The sequence below is a fragment of the Telopea speciosissima genome, chromosome 4, assembly GCF_018873765.1.
Source record: "Telopea speciosissima isolate NSW1024214 ecotype Mountain lineage chromosome 4, Tspe_v1, whole genome shotgun sequence".
Taxonomy (NCBI): domain Eukaryota; kingdom Viridiplantae; phylum Streptophyta; class Magnoliopsida; order Proteales; family Proteaceae; genus Telopea; species Telopea speciosissima.
Window position 1 is genome coordinate 17996102 of NC_057919.1, and position 13705 is coordinate 18009806.

Consider the following 13705-nt stretch of genomic DNA (forward strand, 5'->3'; position numbering starts at 1 on the left):
TTTTGATTTTTTTTTTTTCAAACCACTGAAGCACATCAAACTAAGTGCAGAAAATAAATTCAAAGACACTCAAAAAGAAGCAAGCAAAAACAGTAAGGGAAAAACAAAATTAACATCAAAGTTTGATATTTAATACCGGATTTATCCATGAGTCAAGACCGCATAATTTCTCTAGGAATCTCATTAACATGAAAGAAACACAGTTTAAATCTTTCAATTTTAGGTACCATAGACCTAAGTTCAAATTCATCTTCAACTACAACTAATAACACATGCTAAAGAAAATCAACATCCCCACCTGCGATTCTTTACGCCTTTTTATGAGTTCTGGTGCACATCGCCTGTCTCTTCAACAGTGACCATTGCAAGGCTCTCGACATAGGAATAAACATCAAATTCCTTTGGTTCACCACGAAGACGCAAACCTCTAACGGCTCTTGTCAATGGGTCAAATAAAGCTGGCCCGTTGTTCCGCAGTAAAAACTGACCGTCCTTGAAGCCGTACAGCTTTATCGCGTATCCATCCGCAAAATAATCTCTAGGTATGTATGACTCATTAAGGGAGAACCCTTTGAACCAAGTAGTATTCTCCGATCCATCATCCGCCCTTAACCACATTTCAAAACGATCCGGTTTAAATAGATGACAAAATATAGAAAGAACACCTCCTAATGCAGTCAAATTCGTTCTTTTTGTCATAGAATTATCAATGGGAGGCATTGGAATTTTCTTGAACTTCTCATTTCCAATACCAAACGAAACAATGGATTTCAAACTATGTACAATCCAATGGGGGCAACCTCTGAACAACTGCGGTTGTTTTAACTCCAAAACAGGGTACTGAACTTCTCCGATGCTTCTCCAAGAACTTGTCCCCACTGTATACACAGTGACAGTGGCTTCACTTTGAATTGGAATCCTCTGTGAAATTACCAGCACTTTGAATTTACCAGAAATACGATCATAACCAAACCCTAAAGCACGGATATAGATAATGTCATCGTTAACATGTGCCGGCAATTGCTTGTAATCTCCTGTAGCAGGATTCCATAAATACATAATTTCTCCGTAAAATCCTCTGTGGGTTAAGCACAACAACCCATTACAAGAACCTACCAATACAATTGGGCTTGTGCAGGTTGGATTCCGGAATGGGAAATCTAGTCGGATAGGGGAGTTAAATTCGTCAATATTTACTTTATATATCTTGGAAGCAGTTGTAATGATGATAGTAGAACCATATTCCAGTCTAATCTGTTGGTTCAGGTGCATTTTCATGAAATGAGGGTTATGGAATCGAGTGTAGTCTCTGATTACGCACCTGGATCGTAAGAGAGTCGTCATCGGCAGACTCAAGAAGATTTTATCCTTGATTTCATTTGGGAGATTCTCCAATTCCTTCTTAGCAGACATCGTCTCCTCTTTTCTCGGTTTCTTCTTCTCTTGTCTTGGCTTCGTCATGTTTATTTTTTTCCCCTCTGAATCTTTCTGGTTTCTCCTATCTTGGTTGCGCCGGAGAGGAGAGGGGAAGAAGAAAGGGGCAAACAGAGATTAAGAAGTAGCTCTGATTGGATTCCCGATCCCTTTCCCGCCCACGACTATATACTAAAAATATCTGGTCTAATTAGTATAATAATAAGGAAATTGAATAATCCGGATCATCTGCATTGGCTCGTTGCCACGTGTTTTATCAACTGACGGGAAGTTTCTTTCTCCGTTATATTTTTCGAAACCGTTCTCTGCGTGGCATGCAGGCCATGCCGCATGCGCCAGCCACCGAGAGCAGCGCACGCGGCAGCACAACGGGTGACAAAATTTCCATCATACATGGGGGCATGACGGTTATTCAGCAATTTGGATCTTCTACTGCCAAGCTACCTGGTAGGATCGTGTTGCCCAGACACGGTGTTGCATGCAATATCCGCCTTCCCTCTACCCAAACGCCTTATCCTAGTGGGGGTAAGATGGTCATTACATGCAGCACCGTGTTTGGGCAGCACGGTCCTATTGGACAGCTCAGTAGTAGAGGATCTGGATCCGTCATTCAATAATCCACTGATCGTGGCGTCGCTCCTGCATCCCACGCAAGGAACTTCTTTTTCCCTTCTCTTATACCATTGTTGCCATATTTCCTTTCACTCGTTAAGTTGCACATCCCTAAGGGGGCAGCCAGGCCAAGAGTCGGAAGTGGATCAGACAATCCTATCTGTAATGGGTTGAGCTCTTGGAATGAATTGAAACTTACAATCATCAAAATATGAGCAAAGATGTCTGATGTCTTCAATAACCGACCTTACTGATAAGACTGAGCGATGGAGAAGAATGAAATGTAGATTTGGATATAATTTTGAGGGAAGTAGTTACATATTTAAAACTTCCAACTTATCTACTGGGATTGAGATTATCTTATTGACACCCCAACGTGTCAAATAATTTAAAATTTTAATTTGTTGGCCTTTTGTATTATATACAAATTTTTTTCAATGAAAATAAATAATGACTTTTTACATGTATATTCAAAACATATGCATCATAATGACACCTCTTAATAATGATAATAAGATTTTACTTTTAAATTAATTTGAAAATTTTTTTATAACCCAATTTTAAGAACTTTTGAGAATAAGAGAAAAGACATTTAGAAAAAGACATAAAAGAATAAAGATAGACACCTTTAAAAAATAATAATAATAAATAAATAGAGTGAAGAGAAGTCAATTTTCGTGGGAGAAGACACACATGGCACGCAAGGGCAGATGGGTAGGATCGACCAATTCAAATCCACCTCGATTCAAATTGGAATAAGACAGATCGATTCCAATCCACCCTCATTTGGTTTGGCCGATCTAATCCACCCAATCTGGATCGCTCAATCTAGCTGATCCGGATGTACAGCTTATAAACATAGACTTCTTAATGTAAGGGTGTCAATTTGGGATCAGAACCAGAACCATGAACCATCTCGCTAAAACCCGATACTGGACCTTCCCATTAATAAACGGGACATACTAGGATCTGATTTTGGTAGCAAATAATAAATAGGAAGGGTCGATTCTGGGATGAGATTCCCAATGGTATCAGTACCGAAATACTACCAATTAGGTACCAGTTGACACTGAAACTATCAATGCCCTATCAAAGGGTATATTTCATGTATTACTATTTAGATGGCATTTTTCTGTTATGAAGGTTTCAAATGATAGACCTTTAGTTCTATTTCTATAAATTTGTTTAGTGATAGTACTAAAATTGCATATAGACTTGTTTATTTCATCCTTATTAATTCTTAGTCAACATTTTGAGAAACTTATATGTGATCTTAAGGATACAGAAGAAATAAAACCATGAAATTCAATTCATCATGATTCAAAGTAAGGAATGTCTTAAATCTCATGATAATGAAAGATCCATAACACTACTAATCTCATTAAAGTTCTCCCTTTTTCTACCAGGATTAAAACCGTTTAGAAACCGGTACCGTCCCCATTTCGTTGACAATCGGGACCGGAATCTAGGTTTGATCCCGTTAACCTCATCCTATGCACCATAGCCATTTAAGAAGCCAAGAAGAATAAGTAGATAGTAATAGACATCAAAACATCAAACATTTCTAAGAGCCACCCCCTTAATTTGATTCTGCTACTGCAACCAAGAGTGGAGAGCGACATCATCCAACCACAAAGACAAAGGAGAATTGAGATTTATATAACACAATAAAAGCCCAACCAGCAAAGTAAGTGTCAGACTCAAGGAAACCATCACAAAGCAGAATGAGGCGATCCTTAGCTTGTAGGTTCCTGGTACACAGTAATGAGCAAAGGACTAGGGGATACTGGAACAGAATAAAGAGAACTTGGAAAACTCAGAATAAAGAGAACTTGGTCAAAATGAGATTTAACTAATGAATGCAACACCAACATAACCAAAAAATCAAACAAAATATGCATATACCTGCTCTTGAGTACATTAAATAGTCCACATCCACATATTACAACATTAATACATTGGAATAAAATAAAATGTCTAGCTACACATTTTTCTTCTTTGCAATGTAAATTTCTCAACATTGAGTTGAATTTCACTAAGCTGCACCAGGATCATTGATAACACCCAAGATATTATCCTTTATCGTGACGTGCAAATTGAGTGCGGGGAAAATTGGATGAGAATTGAGAACCATAAAATGGAACTTAATATATACGAGTTTAAGCAAAAATAGAACCACAAGTATTCAAGGAGTGCACATGCTAAAAAATGCAACAGTTCCTTTCAATGACCAAGTCACTGTATTCGAAACTTATACAACAAGAACAACAACTCAGTCTTATCCCATCTTCGCCCAACTAAATGTGGTCGGTTACATGGTTCCTTTCAACAGAACTCAAGGAAAACCCACCTAAATGGGGTCGGCTATCAGCTCTATTCGAGGCCATACTTGAGGCATGGTCCAAACTATGCATGTCTATCCTCACTACTCCTAGGGTCATTTTAGGCCTACACCTAGCTTTTTTAGATTCGTCAATACGAATCCTCCGTACGACTGCATCCCAAGACCGCTATTGAACATGACCATGCCACCTCAAACCCAACTCTCATAGCTTCTTAAGTATGGGTGTTACTCCCAACTCAGCTTTAATATGTCAGATAATATGTTTGGGATTCATGTTGCTTCATCCATAGTTGACATATTGATACGAACCCAAGTCGAGTTAACCTTCATTGGGTCGCTTATGAACCCACCCAAGCAATTAAATCCAAGTACTAAGGCAATAAAGACAGTTTGGTAAATAACCAGAAAGTTCAAGAAGTTTCTTGGTTGCCAGGACACAAAGGGGATTAACATTTGTAGTATGAAGGTACACTTGGAAGGGTATGTGAAGTATGGACAAAGTAGAATAAAGTAAATAAGAAGAGCAGTTTAGGGAAAACAAGAGCAGAGAAGTAATTGCATCAAACAGGGGAAGAATGACGTGAGGTAATCTTCTTCCTCCAAACTAGGTCCAGAAAACCATCGGGAAGAACTGGTTGCAGCCTGGAAAACTACCTCTCAAGGAATCCTCTTGATTCCCGTCAATAGTTATCCCAATCAGCAAGTAAAGAAGAGGAATTTAAAGTTTGAAACTGAAGGCCCGTAATGCTGCATCTCTTCCGAGTCCTCGACCCTATATCATGACTTCTGCTCGTTGCATACCCTGATCCACTGCTGTACGAATAGCATTTCCTGCTGCGGTTTGAGGAGCAAAAGGTGTCCTTATTCTTGTGCCTTTAAATCCATAAGCACCTGCGCAGGACCAAGAAACCACTCGACCTCCCCTGTAGCTAAAGGAGCTGAGCTGTCCTGCCCGCAAATTCCGATTAGGAATTGGATAAGGGCAGTCCATCTATTGAGCTACTGAGCTAACCCGCCCTAAGTTCCTTGCTGAAAGCAGGAACTGGGAAAGGGCAGACATCTATATGAGCTACTGAGCTAACCTGCCCACTATGACCGATAGGGCATGGAGTAAGAGCAGCCTATTGAATGCACGAGCTTGAGTCATCCTGCCCTAAGTTGTTTGCTAAAAGCAGGAACTTGGAAAGGGCAGCACAGAAAAAAAGTCGAAACGTGTTGTATAAGCAACTTTTTGCGCTTGAACAGCACTCGGAATCTCAAAAGGGAATTCCCCCGGGACCTGAAATTGGTCCTTTCGAGCTGTTTTTAACTTAAATGGCAAGCAAGAGTTAAAGCCTTCCTCTATGAGGGAGAAACACAACTGAAGAAGTCAAAAAAAAGTGAGCGCCTGAACCTAGCGGCAAATAGAGATACGGCTCTCTGGGATGCTTTTGGTTCTCAGAACTGGATAGGGTTTAAGGGGTGAAGCTCTAAGGGTTTGTTCGCCCAGGGGTGGGCTCAAATCTGAGAGCGAAAGAGAGAAGAAGTAGATATCGATAGCAACAGTTCTGGTTGTTGGTATCACTAGAACACTATCTACTTAATTACCTAAACCAATCAAAATGGAATTAAACTCTAAAATTAAAAGGAATGAAACTCTAGCCTAACTAAGGGTCTCTTTGGTATCATTTTTCATTTTCATTATGGTTTATTTAAAAAAAGTCATTAATAAAAATCATTTTTGATAAAAACGAAAAACTATTTGGTAGCTACTAGACATAAAAGAATATAGAATGAAAAACCGTTTGGTAACTATTTATGTGTAAATAATTTTCATAACATTTTTTAAGTGGTGGGTGAAGAGATTCAGATCTGACCGCAGGGTAAATAGGGGTACTAATAGTAGGTTAAATAGATGTTACAACACTTAACCCACAAACACTCAGCAAATAACCCAAACTCAGATCTAACAACTGTAGGATTCGAATGGGGCTTGAATCCCTATCGAGTTTAGATCTATAATAGGATCAAGTATTGCAGAAAATCTCAGACCAATATGACTTCTAAATTCAGAGATACCAGTAGGTAATGAAAATAGAAACTAGAGAATGGAAATAGAAGGTTAGTAGCATAGACCAAACCAGCCAGCAGTAGTCACTTTAGCACTCAAGCAATTTCACCAGAAAATAAGATATCCTACATGGTAATTCTGATAGAGTTAATCTGTTTGTTCTTTAAATCCGACTGTACCATGTGTAAAATGACAATGTGGAGCTTTAAGAAATCTCCTTAAACACAAATGATTTTGATCTTTTTCATTCAAACCACTGAAGCACATCAAACTAAGTGTAGAAAATAAATTCAAAGACACCCAAAAAGAAGCAAGTAAAAACAGTAAGGGAAAACACAAAATTAACATCAAAGTTGAATATTTAATACCGGATTTGTCCATGAGTCAAGACCGCATAATTTCTTTAGGAATCTCATTAACATTCAAAAAGAAACAATTTTATGTACCATAGACCTAAGTTCAAATTCATCTTCAACTATAACTACTAACACAAGCTAAAGAGAATCAACATCCCCACCTGTAATTCTTCACTCCTTTTTATGACTCCTGGTGCACATCACCTGTCTTCAACAGTAACCATTGCAAGGCTCTCGATATAGGAATAACCATTAAATTCCTTTGGGTCGCCACGAAGATGCAAAGCTCTAACGGCATTTGTCACTGGGTCAAATAAAGCTGGCTCGTTGTTCTGCAGTAAGACCTGCCTGTTCTTGAAGCCATACAGCTTTATCTCTCGATATCCATTCCCAAAATAATCTCCAGGTATGTATGACTCATTAAGGGAGAGCTGTTTTCTCCAAGTAGTATTCTCCAATCCATCATCCACCCTCACTCATAATTCAAAACATTTTGGTTTAAATACATCACAAAATATAGAAAGATGACCTCCTAATGCAGTCAAATTCGTTCTTCTTGTTATACAATTATCAATGGGAGGCATTGGAATTTCCTTGAACTTCTCATTTCCAATGCCAAATAAAACAATTGATTTCAAACTAGGTACAATCCAATGGGGACAACCTCCAAACACCTGCGGTTGTTTTAACTCCAAAACAGGGTACTTAACTTCTCCATGCTTCTCCAAGAATTTGTACCCACTGTATACACAGCGGCAGTGGCTTCAACTTGAATTGGAATCCTCTGTGAAATTACCAGCACCTTGAATGTACCAGAAATACGATCATAACCAAACCCTAAAGCACGAATGCCATCGTTAACATGTTCCGGCAATTGCTTGTAATCTCCTGTAGCAGGATTCCATAAATACATAATTTCTCCGTAAAATCCCCTGTGGGTTAAGCACAACAACCCATTACAAGAACTTACCAGTATAATTGGGCTTGTGCAGGTGGGATTCCGGAATGGGAAATCAAGTCGAATTCGGGAGTTAAATTTGTCAATATTAACTTTATATATCTTGGAAGCAGTAGTAACGATGATAGTAGAACCATTGTCCATTTCAATCTGCTGGTTTAAGTGCGTTTTCATGAAATGAGGGTTATGGAATCGAGTGTAGTCTCTGATTACGCACCTGGATTTTAAGAGAATCATCATCGGTAGACTCAAGAAGATTTTATCCTTAATTTCATTTGGGAGATTCTCCAATTCCTTCCCAGCAGACATCGTCTCCTCTTTTCTCGGTTTCTTCTTTTCTTGTCTTCTTGGTTTCGTCATTTTTTTTTTTCTTTTTTCCCTCTCTTAATCTTTCTGGTTTTCTCCTATCTTGATTGTGCCGGAGAGGAGAGGGGAAGAAGAAAGGGGCAAAAAGAATTTAGGAAATAGGTCTGATTCCCGATCTCAGTTTCTTCTGTTCTTGTCTCGGTTTCATCATTTGATTTTTTTCTCGATCTCTCTCTTGCCCAAAGCTTTCTACCACAAAGAGTAAGGAGAAATAAAGGAACACCTGAATAAGAAACTTCCCGTCTGTTGATAAAACACATATTCTAATAGGTAAGAGATCTCTACTTGGTCACATATTCTCTACACAAGCGTTTGGCCCAATGGATGAACACACCTGGGTATCTACCCAAGAAGCAAACGCATGAGAGGACATACGAAACACCACCAAGTAGAGATATTTTTTCCTATTTTAATATATAGGTTTGGGCGAGAAAGAGATCGGGAATCAGGGCTATTAGGACGGAAAAGAAGAAATTGAGAAAAGTGGCGAGGATGTCTACTAGGACAGAATTGGATAATCTCCCAAATGAAATCAAGGATAAAATCTTCTTGAGTTTATCGATGATGATTTTCTTATGATCCAGGTGCGTAATCAGAGATTACACAATTCCATAACCCTCATTTCATGAAAACGCACTTGAACCAAGAGATTGAAATGGACAATGGTTCTACTATCATCTTTACAACTGCTTCCAAGATATATAAAGTTAATATTGACGAATTTAACTCCCCAATTCGACTTGATTTCCCATTCCAGAATTCGACCTGGACAAGCCCAATTGTACTGGTAGGTTCTTGTAATGGGTTGTTGTGCTTAACCCACAGGGGATTTTAAGGAGAAATTATGTATTTATGGAATCCTGCTATAGGAGATTACAAGCAATTGTCAACACATGTTAACGATGACATTATCTATATCCGTGGTTTAGGGTTTGGTTATGTTCGTATTTCTGGCAAATTCAAGGTGCTGGTAATTTCACTGAGGATTCCAATTCAAGTTGAAGCCACTGCCACTGTGTATACAGTGGGGACAAGTTCTTGGAGAATCATCGGAGAAGTTAAGTACCCTGTTTTGGATTTAAAACAACCACAGGTGTTCGGAGGTTGTCCCCATTGGATTGTACCTAGTTTGAAATCCATTGTTTCATTTGGTATTGGAAATGAAGAATTCAAGAAAATTTCAATGCCTCCTATTGGTTATACTATAACAAAAAGAACGAATTTGACTGCATTAGTAGGTCATTTTTCTATATTTTGTGATGTATTTAAATCAAAACGTTTTGAATTATGGGTGAAGATGGATGATGGATCGGAGAATACTAATTGGAGAAAGCAACTCTCCCTTAATGAGTCATACATACCTGGAGATTATTTTGTGAATGGATATCGAGAGAGAAAGTTGTATGGCTTCAAGAACGATCAGTTTTTACTGCAGAACAACAGACTAGCTTTATTTGACCCAGTGACGAGTCGTTAGAGGTTTGCGTGTTCGTGGTGACCCGAAGGAATTTAATGTTTATTCCTATATCGAGAGCCTTGCAACGATCACTATTGCAGAGACAGGCGATGTGCACCAGATCTCATAAAAAGAGTAAAGAATCAAAGGTGGGAATGTTGATTTTCTTCAACATGTGTTATTAGTTGTAGTTGAAGATGAATTTGAACTTAGGTCTACGATACCTAAAATTGAAAGATTTAAACAGAGATTCTTTCATGTTAATAAGATTCCTAGAGAAATTATGTGGTCTTGACTCATGGATAAATCTAAGGATGTCAAATTGGTATCGAAACCGTTTATCGAATCGATACCATATCGAATTACCATACCATACCCTACCGAATACAATTCGGTACAGTAATGGTATGGAAAAATGGTACCGTAATCGGTATGATAAAACCGTATACCGAATCGATACCATATGGTCCGATGTCAATAAGGGAAATTGTACCATACTTGGTACGATACGGTATCGATATGAGGTGTTTGGCTTCAATACCATACCAAATACCAGATACTGTACCGATTGACACCCTTAGATAAATCAGGTACTGAATATCAGACTTTGATGTTAATTTTGTTTATTTCCTTACTGTTTTTGTTTGCTTCTTTTTAGATGTTCTTAAATTTATTCTCTACACTTAGATTGATATGCTTCAGTGGTTTGAAATAAAAAGATCAAAATCATTTGTGTTTAGGGAGATATTACTTAAAGCTTCCCATTGTCATATTACACATGGCAGTCGGATTCAAAGAATAAACACTGCATAACTCAGCAAGAACAATTAAAAAGATAGGAGCTAAAGACTGTAAACTTTGCAATTTGCACCAAAATATATTTGTTATAATGCAGAACATGCTATGTAAAACAGATTAATTAACTCTCTATTAGAATTGTCATATAGGATTTCTTATTTTGGCTTCTAATCCTTGTTTTCTGGTGAAATTGCTTGTGGAGTGCTAAAATGTCTATTTCCCTCTCCATTTTCATTTAATTGAATTTTGGAAGTGGAGGCAACTTATAGTAGTACGGAACAGAAACTTTGTACAGGGGCAGTAATGGCGACTTCTTGTAGTCTACATGAGGCAATGAGATGCTGTTGGAGATGGAATCAAGGCTAATATATGACAATCCCTCAAGGAAGGATAAAAAAGGATGGGGTGGAACGTGGTTCCAACTTGTTATAGGCTTGAGGACGAAGGGATAACATAAACAACCAAAAGTCTTAAGAAAATTTTACTCAGGAGGAGTATTGAACATCTTTTGAAAATGACTGACATTTTCCAGTAAAGCAGTTGGTAACCTATTGATGAGGTAGACAGCAGTTAAAAATGCATGAGACCAGTATGATAATGGCATGTGAGAGTGAAATACAAGTGCTAAACCATTCTCCAAAACATGGTAATGCTTCTTTTCAGTAGCACCATTCTGTTAGTGTGAGGGCAAGAAATTCGTCTAGAGATGCCATGAGAACCCAAGAAATGATTCAATTTTAGAAATTCTCCACCACCATCAGTTTGTAAACATTTAATGAGAAGAGAAAAGTACTTTTCGTACTTTTCAACCAAAAATTTAAAAAGAGTAAACACTATAAGAAGATCATATTTATGCAAAATAGAATACAACCAAGTATAACGACTGAAGTCATCAACAAATACAATATAATACCAAAAATTATCAACAGAAGAGATAGGGGCAGGACCCCACAAATCACATTGTAGTACTTTCAGAGGAGTAGAGATCATTGAAGAAGAGAGAGTGAAAGGCAACAAATGACTCTTTGAACAAGTGTAGGGATCACAAACAGTGGTTGAAGACCTTGAAACAGAAAGATGAAAAGTATCAGTAACACTCTGTACCAAAGGGGTGAGATGGATGGCCAAGTTTGTTATGTCATTCACTAATAGGAGCCTTAATTGCAGAGTGAGAAACAGGGGGTGTAGTATGTACCAGCGAAATCTCATAAAGACCATAATTAATCTAGCCTCGGTACAAAGTTTGCTTAATTTGTCTTCTGATCCTTTATTGTAAAGAACGTAGGATGAAACTCAAAATAAGTATTTGTATCATGACAGAATTTATTCACAGATAAGAAGTTCCGATGAATAGAAGGAACACACAAAATATCCAAAAGAACAAAGGTGTGTGTAGAAGAATGAAAAACTATCGAACCAGTGTAAGTAATAGGCAAACTTTGATCATTTCCCACAATTATCTAGTCAAAACCCATGAATGGGGTGCTAAGAGCAAGATTGCTCAAATCTGCAGTAATATGATGGTTATAACCAAAATCAAGTACCTAGTGATGTGAGAATTGTAAGGAAACAGTAGTAGACAAGCATTCTTTACCAAGAAATGCATGATTGAAACGCTGCGGGCATCGTGAAGCCAAATGGCCCTCATAGTTGCAAATCTAACAACATGAGCATTATTGTCCAACAAATGATTGAGTGCAAGAGTCGTGCATACCAGAATGATTATGGTGAGGTGAGGGTTTACCTGAGCGCCAGTGAGCACCAAGAGCAAGGTTCTGATCAGAACATCTCTGAGAGTAGCCTCTGGAATAAAAGCAGCGACCACCATGAGATCAAGAGGAGCGTGAAATATTGCCCCTAGGACTACCGTGAAATGAACCTCAGTTAACAGTAGAAGAGGAGACAGAGCCAACCGAAGCAATGTTCACAGTTGAGAAGGACGCAACAATCTCATCAGAAATCGAACGAAGGTAAGTTTCATGACTTAGAAGGAAATCTGAGAGCTCGACAAATGATACAGGCTCATGACGAAGACGAATAGAAATCGAAAAACCCGCAAAAACCAGAACCAAGATCTCTAAGAGCTATAAGAACAAGATCCTCATCATCCACAGGTTGATCGATCGCAATTAGGGTATCAACGATGGATCTGATGGAGAGAAGATACTCAAAGACAGATCAGTCCCTTTCTAAATCCGGGAGAGACGATCCTTCAGATCCATGACCCTGGTGCGTGAAGAGGAAGCAAAGACCCTAGCGAGATTTTCCCAGGCCGCATGAGAGGTCGGAGAACCTACGATGTGAAGCAAAGCGGTTTCAGTTACCGAAGAGATGATCTAGCTTAATATAAGCTAATCTTGACGATCCCAAAGAGCAGCCACAACAAAATAAGAGGAGAGCTCATTAGGAGTTGCAGAACTAGACAGCACTGGACGAGGAAAACTACCAACTACTTAACCGAGAAGATCATAACCCCGCAACAATGGCAAGAACTGAGCATGCTAGAGAAGGAAGTTTGAAGATCCAAGCTTCAAAGCGAGATGCAATGTAACAATTGGTGTAGAAATCGAAGAGGCAAGAAGAGGCGAGCTCGAGATGTTGCTCGTCGTCGTAGGAGATGAAGCGGCCATGGAAAAGAGCTCGTGAGAGCGATTAGGGCAAGATTGATAACATATAAGAAAGTAAAGTCGAATCAGATTTCATTCATCCAAGAGAATATATATACAAGAAACAAAAGGAACCCTAAATAGGAAAAGAGCTCGTGAGAGCGATTAGGGCAAGATTGATACCATATAAGAAAGTAAAATCAAATTAGATTTTCATTCATCAAAGAGAATATATATACAAGAAACAAAAGGAACCCTAAAAAGGAAAAGAGCTCGTGAGAGAAATTAGGGCAAGATTGATACCATATAAGAAAGTAAAGTCGAATCAGATTTGCATTCATCAAAGAGAATATATATACAAGAAACAAAAGGAACCCTAAATAGGAAAAGAGCTTGCGAGAGCGATTAGGGCAAGATTGATACCATATAAGAAAGTAAAGTCGAATCAGATTTTCATTCATCAAAGAGAATATATATACAAGAAACAAAAGGAACCCTAAATAGGAAAAGAGCTTGTGAGAGCGATTAGGGCAAGATTGATACCATATAAGAAAGTAAAGTCGAATCAGATTTTCATTCATCAAAGAGAATATATATACAAGATACAAAAGGAACCCTAAATAGGAAAATAATAAGATACATGCCAGCTGGACACATAAATGACGTGTATCCTTGACAATAAGCATGCCCATCATAATCTGTACAAAATTAAGAGGCACAAACTG

At 38.3% G+C, this 13705-nt stretch overlaps 2 protein-coding genes across 2 annotated transcripts; one reads left to right on the top strand and one right to left on the bottom strand.

The window, feature by feature from the left end:
* Positions 1–318: 318 nt before the first annotated feature.
* On the bottom strand, positions 319–8093 carry LOC122659037 (F-box protein At3g07870-like). Its single transcript, XM_043854195.1, has 2 exons — positions 7643–8093; positions 319–992 (listed from the first exon to the last, which is right to left on the bottom strand). The coding sequence occupies exons 1-2, from the start codon at positions 8061–8063 to the stop codon at positions 319–321; spliced, it is 1095 nt and encodes a 364-aa protein (XP_043710130.1). The 5' UTR covers positions 8064–8093.
* Positions 8094–8964: 871 nt separating this feature from the next.
* Positions 8965–9597, top strand: LOC122659038 (putative F-box protein At3g23260). Its single transcript, XM_043854196.1, has one exon. It carries the CDS (start codon positions 8965–8967, stop codon positions 9595–9597), a length of 633 nt encoding a protein of 210 aa, XP_043710131.1.
* The last annotated feature ends 4108 nt before the right edge of the window (positions 9598–13705 follow it).

Coding starts and splice junctions, on each gene's coding strand:
- LOC122659037 (XM_043854195.1), bottom strand. CDS start 8,063: ATGTCTGCTGGGAAGGAATTGGAGAATCTCCCAAATGAAATTAAGGAT. Junction 993..7,642: donor ACATGTTAACGATGGCATTC/GTGCTTTAGGGT, acceptor ACGATGACATTA/TCTATATCCGTGCTTTAGGG.
- LOC122659038 (XM_043854196.1), top strand. CDS start 8,965: ATGTATTTATGGAATCCTGCTATAGGAGATTACAAGCAATTGTCAACA.